This window comes from Brachypodium distachyon, chromosome 3 (genome assembly GCF_000005505.3).
Source record: "Brachypodium distachyon strain Bd21 chromosome 3, Brachypodium_distachyon_v3.0, whole genome shotgun sequence".
Taxonomy (NCBI): domain Eukaryota; kingdom Viridiplantae; phylum Streptophyta; class Magnoliopsida; order Poales; family Poaceae; genus Brachypodium; species Brachypodium distachyon.
The window spans coordinates 32,144,962-32,172,677 of NC_016133.3; the positions used below are offsets into that span (position 1 = coordinate 32,144,962).

Consider the following 27,716-nt stretch of genomic DNA (forward strand, 5'->3'; position numbering starts at 1 on the left):
GTCGACGTGTGATGTCTTCCTCCTTATAATTTCATTATTACTAGTTACTAGGTGTAGTACCCTAGTGTGGATTTGGAGGAGACGAGCACCCGGCGGCTCTATGAACAGGTTCAGGGAGATGGAGATCACCATGAAGAAACAGAGCCATACTGTTTCACATGTTAATTTAATTATCTGTGATGCTTATTTCTTTGTTTACTCCTATGCATATTATTGTATTAGAGTAGAATGATCCATCAAAGAATGTCAAGTTTATTTATCTCCCCAATAAGTGCAACACCACAAGTCAAGTACATTTGGTGATGAGCTCGTGAAATTGGGGTATCACCATTTTTCCTTGTCGTTGGTGATGTTCGTGTCGGACACTTACATGCGAAGTTTTGGTTAACTTGACGAGGCTATCAAAACAGTTTTGGGCCTCGAGGTAAAAAGAGTCGGAGCCGGTGCAAGTGTTGCCTACCGACTAACAAGAGTCGTATAGAGATACGATTGGCAAGAGTTGCCTACCGAGTGATTCAATTGGCTAGCAGTGATGCTAAAGCTCACTAGTCGATTGGTTGATCTTGGATCTTGAATCACTAATGATCAACGGAGGGATGTTGGTTTTAGTGGGAGTATATTTCTATTAAAATGTTTAATATGAATTACTCTTCATGAATACTTGTCTTAGTATTTTGCATTTTCTGTTGTAGATCAATGGCACCACCTCAATTGTCCAGTTTTGCTTTGAGATCTGTTCTTGAGAAAGATAAACCAAATGAAACTAACTTTACCAACTGGTATCGGAACCTGAGAATCGTTCTCAGGCACGATACGAAAGAACATGTCATAGAGAACCCACTTCTGGCTGTGCCGGCTGATAATGCCACTGCTACTGTTAGAAACGCCTATCAACGCTCATGTGATGAGTCGATTGAGATCAGCTGTCTGATGCTTGCCTATATGGAGCTCGAACTGCAGCAACAGTTTGAGAATGTTGAGGCTTTCGATATGATCGAGACTCTCAAAAACATGTTTCAAATTTAGGCTAGGACTCAAAGATTTAATGTCTGGAGCTCCTTCCTGGAGACTAAACTGAAGGAACGCGAACCCTTGAGCCCTCATGTAATCAAGTTGGTTGGTTACACGCAAAGCTTGGAGAAGCTGGGCTTTCCGTTGAGCCAAGAGTTGGCCACGGATACAATTCTGGCATCTCTTCCTCCGAGCTATGCGCAATTCGTTCAGAACTACCATATGCATGGCATGGAAAAGAAAGTCACTGAATTGCATGGGATGCTTAAAACAGCAGAGGAGGATATCAAGAAAAATACCAAGCAAGTGTTGCTGGTACAGGGAAAGCCAAAGTTCAAGAAGAATTCTTGGGCTAAAAAAAAGGCAAAGAAGGGAAAGGCTAAGGATGTGATCCTGACCCCTCCTCCTGCGCTAAGGCTGGACCGGACGCAGAGACCGTGTGCTTTTTCTGCAAAGGCTCCGGTCATTGGAAGAGGAACTGCAGCAAGTACCTGGCCCACGTGGCAAAGAAGGGTGGAAGTGTGACTTCTACTTCAGGTACGGTTGTTGTTTATGTTATAGACATTTATCTTGCTGATGCACCTTGTTGTAATATAATAAAATTCTTACATGGGGCGGGCCATAATCCTACGTGGCGACGACCAAGTCAACAATTCTCAAAGACCGGTCAACTTGCCAATAGGCATTACCATGCCAACTAGGCGCCGGTCAAAGGAGTCAACGAGCCAAGCCTCTCATGCCTTGTTCAAAAGGGAAGAAGAGCTTAAGTAGGGGCCAAGAAAAGTGTAGAGATGAGTTTCCCACTTTGCCCTCGCTTTCCCTCTCCCTCAAGGGTAGGCATGTTCTTTTGTCATGGAACACTAGGCTATAAATACCCCCTCATGGGGGCATGTGTCATTCACTCTCCATGGGAATAAGATCAAAGGGGAGAGGGCTAGAGCAACCTAAGGAGCCCAATCTGGAGTGCTTGGGCCGAACCTAGCCTCGACTCGACCTCGGGGACGCGACTTAGGGAGCCTAGTTTCGAGGTTCCGGGCCGTCTAGTACGGCCTCGACTCGAAGTAGAGGGATCGGGTTAGAGTCTCGAGGGTATCCCAACCTCGCCACTTGGGAAGACAAGTTCGGCCCAAATCCGAGGCGGCCCCGCAAGATCTCTCGCCATAGGTGATTTGGGAAGACGAGTTCGGCCCAAACACCCGGCTAACGACCCCCTCGAAACCTCTCCTAACATAGGATTAAGTCGTGCCCGCAGGGTCGACTGAACCTATTCCAAAAATATCGACGTGTCCACTTTTCCAAGTGTACGGCGACCTCGCTATCCGGCCATCCCCGAAGGAGCCGAAGCATTAGAAACCGTCGTAGGCGGTCCCTCGGTCCTCACCGAAGTGGTGGCAAGAATCGGCGAGCTACCTACGGTTACCGCCCCCGCAAGGGATGCGGAACTCGGCATGCCTCGTTCGATGGGCTTCACGCCACCTTCGCTACAACCGGTAGTGACCTTGCCTTCGGAGCCTACAAGAGGAAACAATGTGGCGTCAGGAGGATCCGCGTTGGAAAACCAAGGAGTCCCGGCTTACGACCCTTCCAACTAGGGGTGGGCGTTTGGTTTTAACCGAGAATTCGGTTTGGTTTTTTCGGTTTTTCAAAATTCGGTTAACGAGAAATGTCAACCGAAATATGCTCAGTTTTTCAGCTAAACGAGAATTTGGTTAACTGTAAATTTCGGTTCGGTTTCGGTTTAAACCGATATAACCGAACTTATGAACTGGCAAGAAATAAACAACATCGAATCATAAATTTTAGCAGAACTTCCAACATATATATGGCTCTAAGTCTCAAACAAATAAACATTGACATAACTGAAGGTCGCCTAGCTTGAAGGTACACCAAAGTTCAGAAATACTTCATACAAAATATATAATAAAATAGATATAAGTGCGTAACGACGTATGTTTTAGACAATTTATCATTATTTCGGTTTATTCGGTTAACCGAGGTTAATAACCGAATTCACCGAATTAAATTCGGTTATTCACACTTAGCAACCGAAATTATTATCGGTTAATTCGGTTTGGGCTAATTCGGTTTCGATTAATTCAGATTCAGTTTTCGGTTTCGGTTTTTTATGCCCACCCCTACTTCCAACCCGAGACTACCTCCATTAGCGCTCGCCGCGATCGCCCATGGAGCCTTTTGGTACCACCCATATTGGGGAGTTCCGCCGCATGGTGCTCTCCAAGTCACACACGCTCCAAACCAGCCTCGCTTTGCAAGCGCCCCGCAAGCGCCCCTTGCTTCCCCCGCCGGGGCCGAACAAGGTGGCAACCAAGCACCGCCTCAAGATGCGCCCCGCGGAGAACGAGATCCTAGCGTGCACGAAAACGAGCAAGTGGCGGAGTCCGGAGCCCTCGTCGGCGGTGAAAGAAACCCTCACCGACGCTCCGACCCTCCAAGAAGACGCCGAGATCACTCTCCAAGTGATCCTTCTAGCGACGAAAGCGACTCCGACGAAGGAGGATCTCGTCGCCAAAGAAACCGGAAGGGCCAACCATCCTGTAACCCGCTCACGTGGGAGATCCAAGTGAGGACCTATGAAGAAGTATATTGAAAAAGTTCGCAAGATGGAATGGTACTTCCTAGGCATGGAGGCGTGACGCATCCCATGAGGAGAAAATCACCTTGCCGACAGATTAGCCCGAACAGCCGGTTCCAAGGAACCGCTGCCACTCGGCACATTCTTCGAGGTGATCTGTGCCCCATCCATAGAAGAAGCCGATGATTCGGACGAAACTTCGAAGACCAGCATGGTCATTGACAATCCACCCTCTTCGATGACGCCGATTATCCGCGCCTTGAAAGGAGAGGTGGACGAGGAGGCGGAAGGCCCAAGCGCCAAAACTCTGCTTGCAAAAGCAAAAATGTATGTCCTCCTCGACGACATCCTTTACAAGATGGGTGCGACCGCGTTACTCAAGTGCATAACCCCCGACAAGGGGGCTGAGCTCCTCCAAGAGATCCACTCCGGAGTGTGTGGCCATCATCTTGCGCCAAGAGCCACCGCGGCGAAGGCTTTACGGCAGGGATTCTATCGGCCCACCATGGTGCAAGACGCAATCACAATATTGCGAAGATGCGAAGCTTGCAAAAAAAATGGCTAAGTCAATCAACGCGTCGGTGACGACCCTGAAGAATATCCAAATAACTTGGCCATTTGCACGCTGGGGAATGGACCTTCTCGGGACTTTCTCCGCATGCATCGGGGGTTGCAAATACCTCGTGGTGACGATTGATTACTTCTCCAAATGGATAGAAGTGCGCCACTCGGCAAGATCACGTCACAGGCCATCCAGAATTTTTTCTGGGAAAACATCATATGTCGGTATGGTGTCCCACGAGAGCTAACCGTGGAGAACGGCAAACAGTTTGACTGTGCGGAATTCATCAAATTTTGTGAATGCCTCAAAATCAAGTTGCACTCGCATACGTGGTCTACCCCAAGAGCAACGGCGCATGCGAAAGAGCCAATGGATTAATCCTCCAAGGACTCAACCGAAGGGTAGAACACACGGTAGCAAGGCAAGAGGAGCATGGGGGGACGAACTCGCCAGCGTGGTTTGGGGCATACGCACCTCCGTAAGCCGTTCCACGGTCCGAACACCATTTTCTTTGGTGTATGGCACCAAAGCAGTTCTTCCCGCCGAGGTAGAGTTCTGCTCACCTCGGGTCGAAAGACTCCAAGAAGCTACTCCACTCGCCTTCATCGAAAATGAAGAGCATCACAGGACGGCCGTCGATCTTGTGGAAAAAGCTCGTGACAAAGCCCTCGTGAGGCACGCCATCTACGAGCAAAGCGACGCACGCTTCTACAACACAAGGGTGCGGGAACGAGCTTTCTCCCAAGGAGACCTCGTGCTGAAAAAGAACGTCGACCCAAAACTCCAGCGCAAGCTCGACCCTAAATGGGAAGGACCATACCGCATCGCTGCGGTATTGGGCAATGGTGCATACCACCTCGAGAACATGGAAGGCAAAAACCTTGTCCATGCCAGGAACGGTGACAAACTCTGGCATTTCTACGCCTAAGGAGGAACCCCAAGGACAACCCTCGCCGCTCCGAAAACAAGACTATCAGCGCCCAACCGGCCACTTCCCTACGAAACTTCGGGGGATCGTAAGCGCCAATGAGGCCACGTCTACATAAGGCTTGTAGTGCCCATCGGGCCATACCTTAAGACAAACAAGCGAGGGATCAATAAAAACGAGTCCTTGATAAGAGTGACACGAGACACTCATACGACCCACCGTCGTAAAGGGAACCCCGTCGAGCAGCAATATCGCGAAGGGACGATCCCCAAAACCGAGTCGCTGCCCCAATGCCGCTCACCAAAGGACACCACCTAAAAATGTCTTCGGACATAAGTCGCCACCTGCGACCCGTTCCTTGGTGGATCCTAGCGTGCCTCAAGGCCATCCACCAAGTAGAACCAAGTCCCCCGAGGGCCGGAAGCTCCTTAAAACGCATTTAAGGAGAACCGCAAATAAGCGAGTTATGCATGAGCTTACTTACCTCGGAGAACCATGCTACCCGCGTGCGAGACGTCGCGCACGGGCCTGCATGATAGTAACCGAGTTAAGGCTCCATAATAATCGCGCGAAAGCATAGCTTCCTGAAGTCTGAAGGGGGGAAATTCCGCATGAACTTCCCCAAACGGTAGGTCGAAATGTCCGGATCACTACCGGCGTATCGATAGCGACCTCACAAGGGTACTAGGATCCATGGCTTGTAACCATGGCCTAAGGCATTGAAGCCAAGTCGTATCCCAACGGCGACAGCAATTGATTATGCAAAAGTGTGATCATAGCGAACGATCACGAGCTGTATAAACTGAGGAAATATAGTACTTCGCCAAGAAGGAAATATAGTACTCCAAAGAACACATGTTGAGCCAAGTTAACATTTTCGATAATGCTGACAACATAGTGAAAACATAGGAAAATACATGCCGAGCTAAGTTGACATTTCCGATAATGTTGACTATATAGCAAAGCATGAAACACATCAAAAAAGCTGCCCTACAACCTCTATGTCTAAGCCTAGAACATGCAAGTCATGAGGTTATGTCATAAGTGGATATGCAACATCGCATAAATAAGCAGCTGGGGTACCTTGTCGCCTCGAAAGGCAACAAGACTCAAGCCCCACCGTCGCTCTCCTGAAGAGCGGGCTCAAGGCAACGCACGAAGCGTCGAGCCAGAGCACGAAGAGGAGCTCCCTGATCCGCCAGAAACTTCTTCGCCCCGTGAGTCATCTCACCCTCAAGTCCACTCATCCCGGCACCGCCGTCCAGGACAGCCGCGACTGCCGACGAAACAAGTCGAGCACCCTTACTCAGAAGGCACCTCTTCATGACGGGCTCGAGGAGCTCCACCTGTGAAGTAAGCACCCTACTTGCCTCATCCGTCGTACGACACGGGGGTAGATCCGGCTGAGGGGAGTCCTTCAAACAGAGTATCATCTCTCGAATCTCCGAAGCCTGGGCGAGCAGGAGCGAGACCACCTCCGAACGGCTATCCGAGGGGGCGCGAGCACGAGGGGCGAACACCGGCCCGAACCCGCCGTCCTCTGACTCCGCCTTGAGGGAGGCGACCTCCGCTCGAGCATGCTCCACGTTGAGGCTGGCCACCACCAATTCCTCCTCGGCACGACGGATCTTCACGATCGCATCCTTCTAGCCCTCCTCGGCAAGGTGAGCCCTCGCCACCATGGCTACAAGCTCCGCCGACACCTGAGAAAGCTCAGTCTCAACGGCCTCCCGCCGCACCCTCTCCGAAGCCAACTCACTCAGTGCAAGGGTAGCCTTCGAGGTCTCGGCGTCCAAGGCCGCCAAAAGCACCCCAACCTGAGCCTTGAGAGCGAGAAGAGTGCCCACGGCCTCGACCAAGCCTCTCACCTGGCAAAGGAAGAGAAATCATGAGCGCCGACCGACAAAATGGACCTAGCAAGAAAGGAGACGAGGAAAACGGACTCACAAGCTCCAACGCCTCAAGCGGGTCTCTCACTCCTCCCTCGATCCTCGGAAGCACCTCTCCCTCCTCCGGAATCGGGGGCTCGGCCTCGGGAGCATCAGGCGCCGCAGGCCCCGTACCTGAAACAAGACAAGAAAACCTCGTGAGGACATTCCCGAAAGGGAATTAAAACGCTCAACACGCGCGCACTCACCGGTGGCAGGGAGCTCCTCCTCGACAGGCCCACGAGCCAAAGAGAACACCGGAACACCCGTGCCGTTGGCTTCTGAGGAGGTATCCACCACAAGGTGAAGCCCGGTCCTCTGGGAAAAAGCCGCACGCTCGTGAGGCGACAGAGGCCGGATCTTCTCAATGTCAATCTTCCCGGCTAGGTGCATGTCCATGGACTCTCTCAAGGGAGACCTTGACTCGGCCATGTCGGCAAGGTCAGGAGAAGGAGCCTTCCTCTTGCGTGAACTCGGAGGACGAGCGATCTTGGGCATTAGGGCCGTCGGCACACCCAACCCAAGCACAACCTGAGGCTTCACCTTCCCACAAGTATCTCTAAGGTGAGAACCAACGGCGATCATCGACGGAGTCGCAAGACGAGAGTACCGCTCGCCAGCCTTGATGAGCTTCCCGAACTTGGGATCCGGGCGCATCAGTACCGAGTCGTCGAAGCACGCCGCCACGACGTTGTGGCATCCTCCCTCGCTGATGGTATCAACGTAGGCCCGATGCTCCACCGAGTTGTACGGCCCAACCATTTGGGAAGCCCACTCGGCCGCCTTCTCTCGAGGGAAAGCCGTTGAAAAACAAGCACAAGCACTAGCCAGGATTAGTGTCAAGCAAACAAGAATACTTGAAGCCACAACTCAAGTGTCACGAAACTCACGCTTAGCCGCACGTCGTGGGCGACGAAAGGCCAAGGGGTCGCGTCCTCATCATGAAGCGGCCCGCCATCACCATCTCCTCGAGAAGGTCGTAGAAGCTACGCTCCGAACGAGCCGACTTGATCCCGGCAAGCTCCCACTCCTTGACCAAGGACGCGCCCTTGGGACGGACGACATCCCGAAGCCCCCCAGGCCCAGAGTGTCGAGGGAGCCTACCGGAGTGACGCAAGCTCGTCTCCGAAACATCGTGGAAGAACCACTGCGAGTCCCACCCGTCGAACAAACGCACCGCGCTCTTGGCCGGCATTAGGGGGATATCATCGTGGAAGCCGGGACAGAGCCTCACGGCGACCGACCCAAAAGCACTCCAAGTACTCTCGTCGGGGGTGCGGCGCTCCTCCACATGGACGGTGAACAGCAAGAAGAAGAACCTCATGGTTGGAGGCTCCCGCAAGGCGGTCTCACAAAGCCACCTGAACACGTTCAGATGCAGGATCGCCGAAGGAAGCAAGTGCACCAACTCGATACCATAGGTATCCAGGAACTCCAGCAGGAACAGGTGTACGGGCAGGCACAGTCCGGCGTGAAACCAGCTGGTGAACACGACAATGTGCCCTCCACCCCTCTGCGGCTCCAGTCGAAGCTCACCCTCGTCAGGAAGCGAGGTAAGGCCCTTGCGGAAATATCCCGCCTCCACAAGGTCCGACAAGTCCTTCTCGGTTGTCACCGACACCGGAAGGATGTCAGGAACCCGTCCCAGCGCGGCCGGATACGGCTCAGGCCGAGGTCCTCTCTCCGGGCATGTGACCTTCTTCGACATCCGTGGCTTGCCCCCCGACGTCCGCACCTCATCCTCGCTCCCATGCGAAGCCTCCCTCTCGACGCTCCCGCCGGCACCATCGTGATGCTCCACGTCGATCCCGTCATCTCGCCTACAAGAAGATGCAAAAAGATTAGTACAAGTTGCAAAAATTCCTAAGGGAGCAACTAGGGAAAATCTACGTCGCAAAGCTCAACCGCCGAACGGGTAAAAAAAAAAGGAAGGAGGAGGGCCCGTCTCCCCTCGGCGGCCTCCCCACGCATCGGCCCGGCAGCATAGGCAGAAGAACCGGCCCAAGGCCGGTGCTTAGCCGCCAGCCCACGTCGCTAGGAGGAAGCAGGAGCCCAGTTCCTAGATGGCCCAGCTTTTCCTAGGGCCCACGGCTTCCCTTCGGTCCGCTAGGCTAAAGAAGAAGGCCCAACCCGCAAAAAAAAGAAAAAAAAGGAGAGAAGGGGAGCCCAGCTCCCCCACGGCGGCCCAAGGCCCATATTCCTATCATGGGCCCAGCCCCGAGCAAGGAGGAAGCAGAAGGCGCCCACGAGGTGTTCGATCAAACGACCGACACCCTGGGTCACGCCGCGCCGCGCCCACCCCAGGCCGCGACCGGAGCCGAGGCGCGCCCCGCTCCCGAACCTCGACACGTGCACGCCTTGCGCTCCAGAAGCCCGCAAGCGCGTGCCGTGCCGCGCCCTGCCGCCGCGCCCCGCGTCGTGCCCCTCCGCTACCGACTACAACTGGAACCGAAGGGTGCTCCGTGCCACGCGTGGCCGCGCATGCGCGCCCGCCCGCGATGGCCCTCCTACGCCCAGTGCAAGCCCTCCTGCACATGCCCAAGCCGCGTCGGCCGAACCCTCGCGCCATGCCAACCGCGCGCCGAGGATGTTCGACTAAACGCCCGGGCACCCCCGCATCCACAATGCTCACCGGCGCACGCGTCAAGCACGCCCGACAAGGACACAAAAGAACCCGGGCACCCCCCTTTCGCGGCTCGAATTGCAAGCAATGCCGGCACCTCTCGAAGCCGCATCTTCGCCGGAAATTCAGCCCCCACAATGACTCGACGATCCTCAGGCAAGCATGAGCGACGGGCAAACACCGGAAGCTACCTACACGCCCCAAAGGAGCCCCTAGTTGCCACTGGTCTCGCCCCGTCCTTCGGATGCCGCCGAGCTTGTCTTCGGCACCGGAATCGGACGAAACGAGAGTGGGCATGTCTTCTCAAGCCCCCCACTGGTCCATTTATAGGCCAACGCCCCCCCCCCCCCTCAATGTCCGGGCCTAGCCATCCACGAATCGACACGTCGCCGGCCAGGGACAAGCTCTGTCCAATGCCAAGACAAAAACGAAAGAAGGAAAAGCAAAAAAGAAGCAAAGGAGGGGGCAGGAGGTGGCCGTTTGGTCACCCCAGACTGGTCCGCGCCGTCCTAGCGAGCCGCCATGGTCGTCGGCGTCATCCCTGGCAGCCATGCCCCCCTACGAAAGAGGAAAGGAGGACGGCCTCCTTTCTGGCTCGTACGAAAGAAGAAGACAACCGGCAGCCATTCGATCTAGGGCATCAGGGGGTTACCCGCCGTCCGACCGGGCTACTCAGCTCACGAACCGGTACACTAGCCCAGCTGGGCCGGTCCAGCCGTGGCCCAAGTGTGCGCAAAAAAAAGGAGCCCCTCTCGGACCCGGTTAGGCTTGGCCTGCACACCCGAAGAACCCACCAGGCCGCCGTGGCCCGAGAGCGCGTGCGCACGGGGAGAAGCCCACAGCTCTGGAACTTTCATAAAAAAAAGCCCTCTGGGACACTTGAATTCCCTTGCGTTCCTGCAAAAATCGCGCCCAGGCCCTTGGGAATATTAAAACTTACAGGAAAGCCCATGCGGCTCTGAAGATTGACACCGAGGCCCTCCGAGCTTCCCAAAAACCCGCCAAAGAGCCTCCGCGCTCGGAATTTTGCAAAAAGGCCTTCGTAACCATGATTTATCAGAACGGAGGTCCCGAAAGTGTCCGTTTCTTCGGAAATAGACCTTACGACTCCGGATGGCAACGGGGACGAAAACCGTCGGGTAGTGGCTGCCCAAACCCATCCCCGCAACCCTGAACCCAGACCCGTCCCCGTACCCGTCTCCGGTCGCGGGTTTCAAAATTTTCCCAGCCACGTCCCCGTCGGGGAACCCGAACCCGTTTTCTACACAGCCAAAATAGCAGCAACAACATTAAAGAAAAACAATAAAATTTCAGTACCACTCACACATATGACAACAAAATCATTTAATAAGACGACAGCATATTGTTCTCACAAAATAGACAACGATCTCATACAAAATAGACGTAGGAATGGGTGGTGCCGCGCTGTGGAGAGAGCACACGGTGGCGGCAGGTGGCGGGAGAGGCAGTGGTGGGCTGGCGGCTAGAATGGGGATTTGGGAAGGGATTTAGGGTTAGAAGTCTTATATATGTGGGGGTTTTGGGTGGATATATGGGCTGTATTGGGCCATTTTTATGGGCTATCTAAAAATTTTCACGGGTTTCACGGGTACCGGGTTTGGGGAGTGCTGGACCGGGTCTGAACCCGTGAAACCCGCTGGGTTTCACTTTTGACCCATGAGCAGACCCGCGGGGATTGCATTTGTCCCAAACCCGTCCCCTAATGGGGTAAAACCCCGTGGGTTTTCGGGTTTCAGAGCGCCATTGCCATCTTGACTCACGACCGGCGAAACCTCGCGAAGGAACCCACCTGGGCTTGGTTTCTCATCGAGAAACTAACCTAGCCAGTGGTTCTCCGCACCGAAGATTCTAAGACCCTAATTTTCCACAGGAGCCCTTGGGATGCGCCAAAACTCACAAAGCCACAAATTTTGTGTAACAAGCCCACCTAGGTCTATCTCCCTCCTCGAGGAAGATTACCTAGCCGGTGGCTCCCCCAACGCAACGTCTCAAAGGTCACTCCCGAAACTATGAGTATCTCACAAGGCAGCCCACCTAAGCCCGATTTCCTCGTAAAACCTACCTAGCCGGTGGCTCACCCCAAGGAGAGCTACGCTCCAGGTATCGGAAGAAGAATCTCGACACGCCATCAGCATTGAAGTTGACCCAAAGGCATTCCCAATGCCTCCGGCTCAAGGGGGCTACTGTTGTAATATAATAAAATCCTTACATGGGCCGGGCCGTAATACTACATGACGATGACCAAGTAAACAAATCCCAAAGACCGGCCAAATTGCCAACAAGGCGTAGCCATGCCAACTAGGCGCCGGTCAAAGAAGTCAACAAGTCAAGCCTCTCATGCCATGGTCAAAGGAGAAGAGGAGTTTGAGTAGGGGCCAAGAAAGGTGTAGGGATGAGTTTACCACTTTGCCCTCACTTTCCCTCTCCCTTAAGGGTAGCCATGGTCTTTTGTCATGAACCCCTAGGCTATAAATACCCCCCCATGGGGGCATGTATCATTCACTCTCCATTGGAATAAGATCAAAAGGGAGAGGGTTAGAGAGACCTAAGGAGCCTGCTCTCGAGTGCTTGGGTCGAGCCTAAACACCCGGCTAACGACCCCCTCGAAGCCTCTCCTAACATAGGACTAAGTCGTGCCCACAGGGTCGACTGAACCTATTCAAAAAATATTGACGTGTCAACTTGCCCAAGTATACGACGACCTTCGCTATAAGGCCGGCGTACACACCCTACATACAATTCTTGCAGTTGTGCCATCGAGCATTGGCACCCCTTACTGCTGTTGTTTTCTAGAACAACAACAATATAAGTGGAGGAGGCATACCCGGTTAGGGTTACCCCAGTTTGTGGCACGAGTCAGACTCGGCCGTCACATCTCCACGCCCAAACCTTGTGGTCGGATCTAGTAGTCTGCCGCACGGAGTTCCTCTCTGTACGTGTGGATACCTCGGAGACCCTGCACCTGCGGCGCTTGGACGAACTGTTCGTGGGATCGGCGAGGAGGAACAGGCCGATCGACTACTCCGCATCGACACGCATCACCGACTCTACTTCCGTTACGGGTCTGTGCGTCTAGTGGTAATCTCGTGATCCATTATCTACAGCATTGATCCGGGCGGAATCGGTAGAAATTTTTATTTTATGCTCGCGTAGCCTACCGTATTCCCCTACACTTTTGATTTTGAACTTGAAATTTTACATTTTCGTAGAACAGCATACTCCCAACATATGGTATTTCTGTAGATTTTTTTTAAAACTTTTAAACATGAGTTTTATGAAGTTTGCACGGTTTGCACCGAATGAGGGTTTTCTCCGGATACGCCGCCTTGCTAAAAATACACAACGGCCAAACAGACGCTCAGGATGATGCCACGTCTAAATTCGGACTATGACCTTTTTGCTCCCGCATCTCAAGTATTAAGACTAGCCCACCCCATTTTTCAAGAAGTTGGACTAATTTGCTCCCACCTCTCAAGTGTAGTTGGACTACGGATGTATATACCTCTCTTTTAAGTACATTATTATCTTGTACCTACTAGTAAGATGCTTGTGCTTTGCCATGGAGCCATAAGAAGGGAGGGTGGGCGGGTAGAAATATCAAACATGAGAAGGTTTGCTCTCAAGCTTCAACAACGTTGGCATGTGAATGGACATTATAACTAGCCAACGGGCCATCCCAGGCTCAGCACAACACTCTGCTACTAACTGGGCTTATCCCAGTTCGGGCCTTAGCCCGGGTCAGGTTGGCCCACTAAGACGGAAAGCAAGGCCCGGATTGCTGGTCCAGGCCCGTTTAAGTGGGTGGGCTCCATACAAAATACAAGAGAAATATAAAAATTTAAAATGCTAAATAGCTTGTGCCGTGCCAGTCCGTGAGACCGAGGCCTAGACACGGCCCAAGACGGGCCGGGCCGAGCCGTCGCGCTTTTTCTAGAAAAACCTGGCCTGATTTCTAGCTATAACGGAGATCACCAAATTAGCAAGTTTGAAGGGTTGCATGGACACCGCACCGCAAGATTTTGTAATTTACTGTTGCAGCATGCATTTTAACCGAGAAATACTCACAAGTATCGCTGATTTGGTACAATTTTGTACACCGTATTAAAGTTGTACTAAAGTTGCGACATTTATTATGGATCTGATGGAGTAGAACCGAAAAACAAAATTGCATATTACTGCACTGCTCCTAATATTTCTATATTGGCTAGTGGTCGCTGCGTAATGGGCAGAGCACATATTTGGGCAAGAAGTGCCACTCCCTCTAGTGTGGAAGATAGGGCAATTAGACGAGATCGATCGATATGATTTACACGTCGTACTCATCGATCAAACTCACCGGAGTACTCCCATTTATTCGTCCTTTCGGCAGGCCGGCCGTGGCGGCAATAACGCAACAGTAGTATAGTAAATAGAGCAAACAGGCCGGCCGGCGGCCGCGGCCGAGCTTAGCTGCACTGCGGGAGGGTGACGTTGCAGGCGGCAATGGCCCCGCGGGCAGTCTGGCTGTTGATGTAGCCAGCGTACGCCGGGTTGCGTAGGTACTCGCAGAAGCACCCTTGCTGCTCCTGCTCGCGCAGCTTGCTGCAGCACGACGCCGTCGGCATCGCCCCGCCGAGGATCGCCGGCGCGCACACCACCAGCTGCCCCGCGTCGCACTGCGCCGCCACCATCATCGCCGTCGCCGTCGCCACCAGCACAATTACCAGCGCCGCCGTCACCACCACGCTCATCGCCGCCGCCTTCGCCATGGCCTTCTTCCTCTCTCACTCTTCTACCTTGTAGCTAGGAAGCAGTTGGAGGAGATGGAACTGGGCGGGAGACGCGGTTGGTGGCACACGACAGAAGCACGCACTTCCGGCTGGTATTTATAAGCCGGAAGTCGGAGGCGTACTGCGCTTTAGCGCTTCTGTTCTTCCGCAAACGAAGCTTCTCAAGTTCGCGTCATTTCTCGGCTTCTCAACCGTCCGGCCAGACTCTGCCTCAGGTCAACAAATTAGGCCATTAGAGCATCTTCAACGGCAGCACCTAAAACAATGCCCCTAAACAGTTTTTAGGAGCTCTCCTCAAATTTTAGGGTACAAAAAAAATACTAACATCTTCAACACTGGCCCCTAATTCACAGACCCTAGAATCTTTATGACATATGGGACCCATTTGTCAAAGACTTGTCTTTTATTTTTTTCTTTTTCTGTTTTTCCCTTTCTTCCCCGGTCATTTCTTCCCCATGAAGACGAACAGAGCTGTGGCACGGGGATACGGTGGCCGTGCACGCAAGCAAGGGCGACGCTGGCACGGTACGCGCCGCGACGCGGCGGTCGAGTGGACGGCGGAGGAGCACAGGCGGGGCCAAGGCAGAGTGGCCCGAGGAGATGCCAGCGGCGGAATGGCCAGCAGAGGGCCGACACGGAGAGGGAGAGGCAGAGGGGAGTGGCACGGTGGCGGAGGCGGCCGACGAGGACAGGGGCGCAGTGGCCAAAGCGGCGGCGGCCGAGGGCGGGGCCGCGTGAGGCAAGCTACGGCAACGTGGGGTGGCCAGGCGACGCGGGGCATTGGGCGACGGAGACGGGGAGGTAAAGGGCGCCGGCGACAAGGGGAGCGGTCGAAGATGGAGGGCCGACAGGGTCGAGGCACGCGCAGGAGGACGATGGGCATGGGAACAAATCTGACGTGGCACAAGGGCCTCCCTCGGGAGCCCCTGGGAATGGGGGCTTGGGAGGTGTTTCTAGGGGCCTCCCTGGAATAGGGGCTCTAGTAGGGTCCCCTGCTGAAGAGCTTTTTTTTTGCTCTGGCCCCTAAAAATTGAATAGGTGCCTGCTAAAGATGCTCTTAGACTGCTGCAAATAGGTATAGTATATTTGAGTACTTGACTATTTTTTTTCCAATTATAAGGATATACGCACATTTCTGGGTGAAGTTTACAACGAATTGTGCTGTTGTACGGTAAATGCACTATATACTTCTTTTGGCCGGAATTATTTGCCGCAGATTTATTACACAGTTTTAAATGTCATGATTTGCTAATATATTAACCTCATTTGTTTTGGCAAAAAAATGGCACTCTTGGTGCTAGTTGGGGTTGAGGTCCTCAAGGCTATTAGGTTCTGATATGCTCTGTATCGTGTAACGATCAACCTGTCGCTCTTTATGCTAGCTGGGTTTAAGAGCCTCGAGGCTATTAGGCCATGAGAGGCCGTGTAACCATCAACCTCTCGACCCTGGCCACGATTAAAGAATACACTTGGAAATATTTAAGTGTTGCAAAATTACATGTGAATTTCCGAAGAATTGAAGAAAAAAATGTGCTCTAAAATAAAAGGAATTGCCATTTCTCTACGAATATCTTTTTAAAATCATTAAACTTGTTTTGTTTTACAGATTGCTGATGTTGCGAGCACATAAAATACTCGAGAATTTACATGTGTGATGTTTTCAGAAAGATTAAAAGTTCCAAAATTAGTTTTTTTTCTTGCATTTGTCGAGTTTATGATAGTGGCATGTCTACCTTGATTCTTTTCCAACTGTCAGTGTGGGAGATAATAGACAGACAATATTTTAATTTCAAGATTTAATGTATGGCAAATTTGTAGTAAAGAGTCGGCATAATTTAGGCCGCTTAGTCATGCGGAAATCCATGGACGCACACATCATATGTATAGGACGAGCATGCGATGCATTTCTAGCACTACATGGCTAATAAACCGTGCAAGTTTTCGTGATGTTCTAACAGTTGGGCAAGGGGAGAGGGTTGGATCCTCTATAACACCCCCGAGTTTGTGGCTAATTCTTCGGTTTGTTCCTTCTCATCGAAGAGCTTCGGATTAGAGAACTTGGCTTTACTTTCGAATAAGAGGTTACCATTCTTTTACCAACACCCCAGTTGGAGAGGATGTGCGAGAAGTGGATGTATGAACATATCACTACTACTTGGCAACATCGGTTCAATAGTGATGTTTGACAATTGGGGTCAAAGCTGTACCAGAGCCTAATGTTCTCCCTCGGATCCATATTAGTTGTCTCAAATTTTCCCAAATATTAATATATCTATGTTTAAAAAGTGTTTGATTTTAGCACATCCTCATCTTACGATATATTATTTGGCTATTCGGTAGTTTGGTTATGGTTTTACATGCTCAAATTTTTTTTTTGAGAGCACAGTACAAACGCAAACGCTCACAACACGCGCGGACACTCATCCCTATGAACGCACACACGCACATCCTACCCTGATGAGCACCTTCGAAAATCTAAGACTTTAAGACTTGAACTTGGGTAAGCTGGTTCCACCACAAGAAAGTAGACCACCTGAGCTAAGCTCAATTCACTTTACGTGCTCAATTTTAGCTGAATGTTGGTTATAAAAATGAACTAGAGCGTTGGTATGAATAATTGATTTACCAAAATGTTAGCAACTATAAAAAAATAGCCAAAATATTGATTGGTTAACCTCGATCATCAACCTAACACAGGCTTTAACACGAAAATGCCCTCCTCACGAGCCGAACCGGCCGTAGCACGCGGGATCGGACGGGCAGTCAAAGTCACGGACCAAACGGTTGCTTGGCACTGGCCACGAGCGATCACTGTGATACGAAGAGTGCCCCCTCAAGCAGACAGCGCGAGAAGCTCTCCGTGTTTAGTACTGCAGGTCGGTACGTGAACTCTTCGAATAATATTTGTACGTGTGAGCTGATTTGTTAAAAAAAAATCGAGTTAAACAACCGTACCCATAACACCGACCAAAGAGGCAAAACCCGACGCGATACACCCCCGGTCCAAAACGCGGATGACACATGACGAGACGGCTCGTCGGCTTCCATTCCACATCGCCGGAAACGCGGTACCAAACCATATGATCACTCCAGCCACTCAGGAAACAGGTGGACCTTCGAGTCGCTTCCTCCCGCAACCGAACCCCGTCACGGCACAAAGCTGCAGCCACGCGTCCTTCCCGACCTCTCCGCCCACCCCACGTGTTCTTCGACGTGGCTGCCGCCTCCCCGACCTGCTTCCCTATATCCATCCTCGAATGACAGCCCCGACGATCACAATCTCATCTCATCACACATTCACACTGATCACTTCTCAGAGCTTCCAAACATCAAATCGATCGAACTACACGAAGGAGAGCGAGGTACGTAGCTAGCATCGAATCGACGATGGACGCGCCAGCCATGTTCAAGACCAAGCACGTGCCCGAGGACGCCGGCCTCCGGAACATAGCCGGTGAGTTCACCATTCTTCTTTCTTGGTCCCGATCCGGTCACGTCGCGATTGTTATGTGTCCACTGACAGATTTCTGATTAAATTTTGGTTTGTTGCAGCTGAGGAGGAGGGCGGACAGCAGCAGCTGCACCGGGACGAGAAGCAGCACAAGCCGGTGCTGAAGAAGGTCAAGGAGAAGGTGAAGAAGATCAAGAACACCATCGCCGGCCACGGCCACGGCCACGATCACGAGCACGGACACGAGACTGACACCGGCGGCAACAACAGCAGCGAGGAGGACGAGGAGGACGTCGCGCAGAGGGAGCGCGAGCTGAAGGCCGGCGGCTACCAGGAGGACGTCGAGGACAAGCCCCTCGCCCCCATGGAGTCTCGCAGCCCCGAGCTGCACGGCGCACCCAGTAAGTAGAGTTCTAGCAAATCTCAGAAAATGTGTGCGCGTGGGTGATATGCTTCGATCGATGTTTAATGCTCTTGTGTTGCAGTGTACGATTCGGAGAGGGTCCCCGCGGCCATGGATCACACGAAGAAGGGCAGCGGCGGTGCCCCCGGGGTGCGGCTGGGCGACCTCGGCGGCGACGTCGTGGAGGACCCGGCGGCGCCACGGTCCACGACGCCCGCGCCGCGAGGCGGGGAGGACATTGGCACCACGGACGTCGTCCGGGACTTCGAGTCCATGACGGTGTCCGACGACCAGCCGAAGCAGGTGGGCGCCGGGAAGATGGACGTCGACATCGACAAGGACAGAGAGGCCACTGCAATGCCGGTGTCGGCCGGCGCCTCCGGGGAGGAGGAATGGAAGGACGCGCCCACGGAGACCACTGAGTACACTGGGAGCTACACGGACAGGCTGAAGAACACGGCGACCGGCACCACGGAGTACGGCAAGAAGCTGGCGAGCACGGTGTACGAGAAGGTGGCCGGCGTCGGCACGGCCGTGGCCAGCAAGGCGCAGCAGGTCACCCCAGGCTTCGGCTCCGGCGCCGGGAACGCGCAGGAGAAGACCGACTCAGACGTCGACGTCAGCCACTTGCCGAGGGAGGGAACGCCGCTGGGCGCTGGCACGGAGGAGATGAAGAGAGCGGCCACGGACGCGACGACGGGAGGAGGAGCGCCTGCGCCTGGCGCGACGTACACGGACAAGATCAAGTCTGCGGCCGCGGGCACCACGGAGTACGGCAAGAAGCTGGCGGGCACCGTGTACGAGAAGGTGGCCGGCGTGACGCAGTCGGCCGGCACCGCCACCCCCGGCGTCGGCGCGCAGCACGAGCGCGAGCACGACCCTACGGCGGCCACGGCCACACCAGGCGCGGGCACGGAGGGGCTTAAAACCGCGGCCACGGACGCCGCGAAGACGGGAGGAGGAGGAGCGCCTGCCGCGACGTACACGGACAAGATCAAGTCCGCGGCTGCGGGCACCACGGAGTACGGCAAGAAGCTCGCGGGCACCGTGTACGAGAAGGTGGCCGGCGCGACCCAGTCGGCCGGCACCGCCACACCCGACGTCGGCGCGCAGCGCGAGCGCGGGCACGACTCCACGACGGCGACAGCCACCCCGGGCGCCGGCCGTCCGGGGAACGGGCAGGACAAGGGCGTGTCGGGCGTGACGGCGTACATCGCCGAGAAGCTGCGGCCGGGCGACGAGGAGCGGTCGCTGAGCGAGGCGATCACGGGCGCCGTGCAGCAGCGCAAGGAGGGCGTCGGGAGCACGGTGGCCAGGGCGCGGGAGGTGCCCGCGCAGGCGGCGACCAGGGCGCGGGAGGCCGTCACGTCGCTCACCGGCGGCGGCGGCGGGACCCGCGTCTCCGAGACCGTGCAGCCCACCACAGGTACGCACACGCTGCCGCATTTTAGTCGTAGAAACTCTATGAGAGTCCTGAGCTCTCTTTAAAAAATGAGAGTCCTGAGCTAATTACTCACGATCATCTGAATCTCGGTGTTGCAGAGGGGAACGTCGTTGGGGAAGGCGTCTCGGCGGCGGAGGTGCCCACGCTTCGCGGGGAGGAGATCGGAGCCGTGAAGAACGACAACACCCACATGATGTGAAGCCGCCGCGAACACGATGTGTTTTGATTCGATAAGCGCGCTGGAGTCATGGGCTCATCGCTGGAATAAGTGACTGGGTTGGTTCTGGTCTCACCACGTCTCAGTTGTACACCACGGTGTGATTTGGGTGCCTTGTGTTGTATTTTGGGCTTTGTTTCCCCGGAAAGTGTTTGTGTAAAGTATCCACGCGTTCTTTTCATTTTTAAAAGAGGTACTCCGTACTCCATTATGTATGTTCTACTACGTGTTAATATATAAATGTTTTTGTTTCTTCCGTCGGATTTTTTTTCTGAACTTTGTGTGTAACCTGCATGTTCTCATCCTCTGTTTGCGGTGCTCATCGTTTCGAAATGAGATTCCCGTTTCCTGTCTCTGCTATAGCCTCTAGGCGCTGTCAGTGTCAGCAAACTTGCAGACCAAATGGGAAGTTCTTCCGCAATTTTGCTGGGAATGTACACATCCGACCACGGGCGGAATCTAAAATTTGGGAGATATTCAAATGACGGCTTCTGTTTCTTCTCATGAATTTCCTTTTGTCTAAAATTTGGGAGATATCCAAATGACGGCTTCTGTTTCTTCTCATGAATTTCCTTTTGTCTTCTTTTTTCCGATGGATTGGTATGTGCTTTAGGACCACCGGTCTAAAAGAGTTCTAAACTAATACGGAGTACTAAGTTATATGGTTGGCCTACTTTTGGCTCGTATTGTTTGTAATTTTTACTTCCTCCCATTGTCTCAGACATGGTACTCATCCAATCCAATTCATGATAAGTGTTTCAGACTTAGTATAAGGTTTTATTAAAGTCTGAAACACTTATTATGAATGGAGTGTATAAGAAAAAATAACTGTATTATGGATCCGAGTGAGCATCATAAGAGGGTGTAAAAAATAGCTACTCCCTTCGTCTTTTATTAAGTGACGCAAATTTGTCCAAATATGGATGTATCCATACCCAAAAAACGTCTACATACATGTAATATTTTGTTACTTAATATGCGATTGAGGGAGTATATGATATACTAGTATTTGAAACGTAACTTCAGTTCATCTCGGGTGACATGCTAAGCGATCATTACACACGGTTAGTTATAATTGCAAAACAGGACATGTAACTTGTTGATAACTTATGTGACTAGAATGTTCGAATCCAGCATAATGATTCGATGTAATTTGGTTGGAGGGAATTAGAGATAAGGGATGAGAGACAGCTATGCGATCTCAAAACATTTGTTTTGTTAGAGAGAACGGGATTTTAAAAGAGAGATCGGGCATGTGATTTGAAGGATCAATTCAACCATCTTAATAGTACTAAATTGGGAGACTATAGTTTTGTAGAGATGATCTCAAATGTTTACCATAACTTATGCTATCATCTCTAACAACTCGTTTGGTTGGAAGGAGTTAGGGAAAGGGAATGGAAATTGAAGGACTAAGTGACTAGAGGGGAAGAGAATTTAAGAGGAATTGGGCATGGGAGTTGAGATACCACTCACACTATTTTAATAATAGGGGGAGGGGTGGGAATTGTGAGGAAATTGTTTCGTAAGGATGATCTCAACCGTTCATCATAACTTATGTTATCCACTCTAAGCTAAGCTCACCAACCAAATACCGGAATAGATCTTCCTCATTAATTCTCACGTGTGTTCCCCGTACCATAACAAACAAAAGATTGAGACTAAAAATCAATTTCCCATGTCTAATATCATCTAATCTTCCTCCTCTAAACACCCATTTGCCAAACACGTTGTAAGTTAATTCCCCGCGAACTCCCTCCAACCAGGGGCGGAGATAGGTCCTGGGCAGCCCTGGCCTAGGGTCTTTGTTAATTTTGGTGATTTGAAAATTTTGCCTAGGTCTTGCTAGATAATTTTGGTGACTTCGAGCAATGGCCCGGGGTCTAATGGAATCCTAGCTCCGCCACTACCTCCAACCAAACACAGGAACAAAACTTTCTTGCTAATTTTCAAGTATATTTTCCATCACATACCAAACAAGCGATTGAAACTAAAAATCAATTACCACATCTCTTCTCTAAATTCCCATTCCTTCCTTGATATTGTCAAACAACGCCGAAAGTGTATGTAGGTAGCTTTTCAAATCCACAACAAATCTCAGGGCAAACCGCAGAGAGAGGTGATCATGAGGGTACCTTACTCTCTTTTGTCTAATCCTTGCACAACTTGTGTGGTATGCTGAGTCGGTCAACCGTAGTTACAACGCGAAACATTTAATTGAATTCAGAGATAATCTATAATACTCTTTCTGATCCACAATAATTGTCAGAATTTTTCTACTCCCTCCGCCCGGAAGATTTGTATAAGAAATAAGTGATCTGAATTTGTATAAGAATGAGTTTTAGAGTAAAATGCATCAGTGGTCCTAATTCTTTCACAAATGTGTCAAGTTAATATCTAATCTTTCAAAATGCACGTTATTTTAAGTGGTTCATCACATCCCTCTGGTGTATGAGCCCCTCTGACCGTTTGACGTGGCCATTTGACTAATGCCACCTAGGCTGGGGTCCACATGTCAAGTAAGGACGTGGATTGAAATCTTGTAGAAAACCCCCGCAGAGAATAAGAGGAGAGAACACCCAGGGACCATGAAATGGAAGAACCTTAGCTGTCGAGGGGTTTCCGTAAGATTTGAATCCATGTCCTTACCTAACGTGTAGACCCAATCCTATGTGGCATTAGTGAAATGTCCACGTCATATGGTCAGAGGGGTGCACACACCAGAAGGACCTGTGATGATCCACTTAAAATACTATTGGAATCTAAACATGCATTTTTAAAGATTAGTGACTAACTTGCCACCTTTTCGAAAGAATTAGGGACTAACCTGCCACTTAGACAAACTTAAGTGACATCGATTTGTATAAGAATTTAGACAAACTTAATTCCGGACGGAAGGAATATATACAAATCCAAGTTATGTATTTCTGGACGGTGGGAATAAGTTTCTATAAATTCAGTGGAGACGATTTTTTGTCCCCAACATATCGAGTGACCACATTTTATTCAGAAAATGATGTACTTTTGCACCCCAGACGGCAATACCCTCTGACAACAACAAATCGACTGACCTCTCTCTTTGGCGTCGCGGCTCTCCGCCTCTTCCCCCCAAACATCACAAATCAAACGAGATCGAGCTAAAGCGGCGCGCCTCGCCATTGCCGTTGCCACCACCCCGTGAGCTGAAGTTCGCCACCACCTCTCCCATAGCCGCTCGCGGGAGATGCATTCGTGGGAGCTCCTGAGCGGTGCCTCCTTATGATCCGGGGGGCTCGCCAAGCTTCACCCGGAGCAGCCCGGCTGTTCCGGCATTCCCGGCGCCTCTGCAGCAACCGTTCACGGAACGGCGTCGAGGGGCCGGGCACCGGAAAGCAGGATGCTGATGGAATTCACGAGAGAGGGGGCGAGGAGGGCCCGCATGCCGGCCGCATCCCACCCGAAGTGCTCCTCGGGATGCCCCCGCCCCCGCCCGGCCAGAGGGGGGGCGACGACGATGATGGCGAAAATTTGCGTTTTGCTTCCCGTTACAGATCCAGGAGAAAGTATTTCGAAGAATTGAGTCTGGAAGTAGATAGGATTGTCAAGATTCTGCTGCAGGACGGTCCGGGGTTCAGCGCCCGCCAGGCGCTCGACGAAATGAACCTGAGGGTGTCCAATGAGTTGGTCAGGGAAGTGTTGTCCAGGATCGTTGTGTCTGTTGATAGTGTCAACCGAGAGAGATTCCCGAGGCTGGCATACAAGTTCTTCCTGTGGGCAGGGCAGCAAGAGGGGTACCACCATAGCACGGGTATGTACAACCTTGTCATGAAGGTCTTTGCTCAGTGTGGGGAGGTTAAAGCTATGTGGAGGCTACTTGAGGAAATGACGGAGAATGGGCTGTCTATCTCTGCCCGTACGTTCCACCTTCTGATATGCACGTGTGGGCAGGCCGGGTTGAGGCGAAGGCTGGTTGAAAGGTTCATCAAGTCAAGTAGTTTCAACTACCGCCCTTTCAGGAATTCGTTCAATGCGATATTGCACACGCTCCTAACAATAGAACAGTACTCATTGATTGAATGGGTTCACCAGAAAATGCTCATGGAGGGGCACTCCCCTGATGTATTGACATACAACATCGTGATGCGTGCAAAGTATATGCTAGGGAAGTTGGATCAGTTCCACAGATTGCTTGATGAGATGGGAAAAAACGGGCTTACTCCTGACCTTCATACATATAATATCTTGCTTCATGTACTTGGTAAAGGAGACAAACCACTCGCAGCTCTGAATTTGCTGAACTATATGAGTGATGTTGGTTGTGTACCGAGTGTGCTCCATTTCACTAACTTGATAGATGGTCTTAGCCGTGCTGGCAACCTAGAAGCTTGCAAGTATTTTTTTGATGAGATGATGAAGAAAGGGTGTGAACCGGATGTTGTCTGCTACACTGTTATGATCACAGGCTATGTGGCAGCTGCAGAACTTGAGGAAGCCCAGAAGTTGTTTGATGATATGTTGGTGAGAGGGAAGCTTCCGAATGTGTACACTTATAATACAATGATACGCGGGCTTTGCATAGTAGGGGAGTTTGATAAAGCTTGCTCTATGCTAAAGGACATGGACCTGCGTGGATGCACACCAAACTTCTCAGTGTATAGTACTTTAGTGTGCAGATTGCGAAATGCTGGAAAGGATGCTGAAGCTAATAATGTCATTAAGTACATGGCAAATAAGGGCCAATATCTTCATTTGTTGTCGAGATTCGGGGGATATAGAAGATGCTGAAATGGGAGGCCCTATAATGAAATGCAGAGTTGTTCCTCGTTATTTTTTCCTGTTTAGAACTATTTTTGTGAAACGAAACTGTAGGAGAGGCTCCAACAGTGGAATATATATATTAAAAGTAAATATGTACAAGTACAAGACTCAGTACACACAGAAACAGAGAGGACTTAAGTTACATTATCAATCGGACTCAGCCAGTCTGAAACATCAAGTCTATGAGAGGAGGGTGCGGTTAAGCCTTGGGTAATGACACATTAATTTCTGCCTGAAGCAGCTAAACCAGCGACTAACACTCTTAACAGAAGGGCGATCCGTATTGAAGACTAGATCATTACCTTGCTTCCAGATATGCTAGGCGGCGCAAGTGAAGACCATCATGGCAGGTCCACGAAAAGAGTTTCTGGCAAGAATGAGTATTTCTCTGAAATCATCAAGGGGCTCCCAACTAATGCCAGTCCTGTTCCAGCAGTGGACACTGAAAGAACAAGTGAAGAAGAGATGGCTACAATTTTCAAGCAGTCCAGTGGGGGAGACGCAGCAGGATAGAGCATTGGACCTGTTACAATGTTTTCTGTCCATCTTATCAAAGGTGTTGAGCCAATCAAAGCCAGCAAAATACTTTAAGTTTCGGAACACACTTGCTCTTCCAAATCCACCCAAGCACTCTGTCAATGGGGAGGTCCTTGGAGCAAAATTCATCGCATTTCTTAGGCAAATAAGAACCCACTCCGCTGCTGCAGACCCAGGAGCCCTTCTCAGATTATGACCAGATTTAAGGATAAAACAATGATCCAGAGATCTTGATACTCTTGGAAGGCTTCAGCATAGAAAGGGAGGTTGAAGAGAGCTAATAGGTCCTCGGAATCTTTAACATTTTTAACAGAGTGACTCTCAGAGTTGGCGAAAGCGAAGCATCTGGGGAAGAGAGAAGCAAGCAGAGCATGACCCCAGTTGTCGCTCCAAAATAAAACAGACCTGTCATCCTTGATATGCAGCAAAGCAAAATCTCTGAACGAATTACCGAGCCGAAGAATATCATGCCACCAGAAGGAGCCGTTAACAGATCCAGCATGAGGGACAGAAGTGTTGTAGTAAGATTGCCAAACAAGGCGAACCAATGGAATGTCCTGACGGTTGTAAAATTAATAGAGGTGCTCAAGGAGAAGGGTGCGGTTGAAAATAGACAGATTCATAACTCCAAGGCCTCCTTGGAGCTATAGATCTGAAGAGTGTATCTTTTTTTTTTACCACTTTAATACAATATCAGAAGACAATAACTTCCTATTTTTCTCTGATTTTTGGACTGACAGAAGAGCGGTGTTGAGCTCTCATGAGTTGTTTGATTACATTTATATACCTGCCCATGACTTGTTTGCTGAAATGGTTTTATGAGAATGGGGATTATTTATGTGGTTGTGGAATTATGTTATCGCGGAACTTTTTCTCTAATCTAATGGATCAGCATGTTATTTGTTATTTGTAGTGTCTTAGTTACGTCTGAATCTTTGATTTATGGATGACCCTCTACCCCTCAAGCTTAGGAATCAATTTAGCCTGCCTCAAATACAAACTAGGTAAGTAACAGTTGCATCGGTCTTTGGTTGTCATACTCCAAAATTAATCTGTTTGCAGACTACATGCTGAACAAGCTTCAGATTGAAGAGAGCCTGGTTCTCAAGATGTCCTAGATTTGTACAAGGAATATGAAACTACAATGGATGGTCTGAAGGTATGTTTGTTCAATGAAAATAACCATGATTTTGCTGTGAAGAGTTACTGGTTATTTGTATTATGATATACTCACAGAGCTTTTGTTTTTATTTTCCTTTACGCTAAAAAGGAAACACTGATATCTGTTTGCCAAAAAGTTGCGTTCAGGAAGAGAGCGAGCCAGCATTGGTTGGGTGGCAGCAGAGCAAGGGTGGGGGTTGAGTTGGAGAGGTATTACAGGAGGTACTATTTGTTTTGAGCCGTGGGATCTTCCACGGGATGAGGTTGTGTGCGCCAGGAAGAGAGCGAGCCAGCATTGGTTGTGTGTGTGTGGGGGTGGGTGGGTGGGGGGGGGGGGGTGTGAGTAGGAGAATTCCTATCCTACCCTCGTGTCAATGAACAGACAGATTAGACTCGTACTTTGAATACGAGGAAGTACTGATAGCTCAATTCTTATTTATAGCTATGTGCTTGCTGATTGTGTTAGTTTCCCTACGCATCTTGTTACCATCATTCACTTGCTGGCAGGGAAACCTTCCATACATACATGTATTCTTATCTTTATGAAATCATAGAAATGGACATGGAAAAATAGAGAGATTTTCAGAGGCCAAGCTACAATTGTGGGCTATGCAATACCACTTCAGGGGAAACCTCAATTGGTGCAGCTGTTCAGGAATGCTCGGACTTTATCAACCCTCACGGAGTGTCAGCCCTCCTGTATGGATATTATAATCCCCTCAGGTTGGAGCATTTCGATTGTCAGAAACAAAAAATCTTCAAAATGAAAAACTCTCTTTTCACAGCTGGAAAGCTCACCTCAAATATGAAAATTGCGATGGTTATCCATTAGGGTAAAAAAGAAGAGCATCAAGTCTTTCAGGGATCAGACATTTCAAATTCTTTTGTTTTTGTTTTGTTGTATATAAACCTTTTATTTCACATACACACAGTAGGATACTCCTACTGTTTCCCCAGAGAAAAAAGAGAGAGTGAATTCTCAGTTTTGAGTCGTGATGTTTTTTTCTTCTGGATTTTTTTTTGAACACTGCCCCAATGGTAATGTTTGTCCGCCACAATGCTGTTGACAAAGCTTAATGCTTTTAGCTTTGAGTTCGGTAATTCCCTAAGTTCAGTTATTAAGTATGTTTTGCATTATTAATGGTATTGGAGTACCAATTTTGAAGTTATAGGCTTATAGCTATATGCTGACCAATTGCCTTGGTTTCCTACATTTTCTGTTACCATGATTCACTTGCTGACAGAAAAAACTTCCATAACCTTAAGTTCGG

The 27,716-nt window shown here is 50.7% G+C and overlaps 3 protein-coding genes across 3 annotated transcripts; 2 read left to right on the top strand and 1 right to left on the bottom strand.

Annotated features, from left to right (window-relative positions):
- Positions 1-13,712: 13,712 nt before the first annotated feature.
- LOC100829407 (non-specific lipid-transfer protein 2P) lies at positions 13,713-14,490 on the bottom strand. Its single transcript, XM_014900745.2, has one exon. The coding sequence runs from the start codon at positions 14,412-14,414 to the stop codon at positions 14,112-14,114; it is 303 nt and encodes a 100-aa protein (XP_014756231.1). The 5' UTR covers positions 14,415-14,490; the 3' UTR covers positions 13,713-14,111.
- Positions 14,491-17,565: 3,075 nt separating this feature from the next.
- On the top strand, positions 17,566-20,206 carry LOC100829714 (low-temperature-induced 65 kDa protein). Its single transcript, XM_010236586.3, has 4 exons — positions 17,566-17,889; positions 17,988-18,287; positions 18,372-19,715; positions 19,832-20,206. The coding sequence occupies exons 1-4, from the start codon at positions 17,823-17,825 to the stop codon at positions 19,930-19,932; spliced, it is 1,812 nt and encodes a 603-aa protein (XP_010234888.1). The 5' UTR covers positions 17,566-17,822; the 3' UTR covers positions 19,933-20,206.
- Positions 20,207-23,008: 2,802 nt separating this feature from the next.
- Positions 23,009-26,130, top strand: LOC100830027 (pentatricopeptide repeat-containing protein At3g60050). The gene has a single exon (XM_003571904.4). It carries the CDS (start codon positions 23,209-23,211, stop codon positions 24,712-24,714), a length of 1,506 nt encoding a protein of 501 aa, XP_003571952.1. The 5' UTR covers positions 23,009-23,208; the 3' UTR covers positions 24,715-26,130.
- The last annotated feature ends 1,586 nt before the right edge of the window (positions 26,131-27,716 follow it).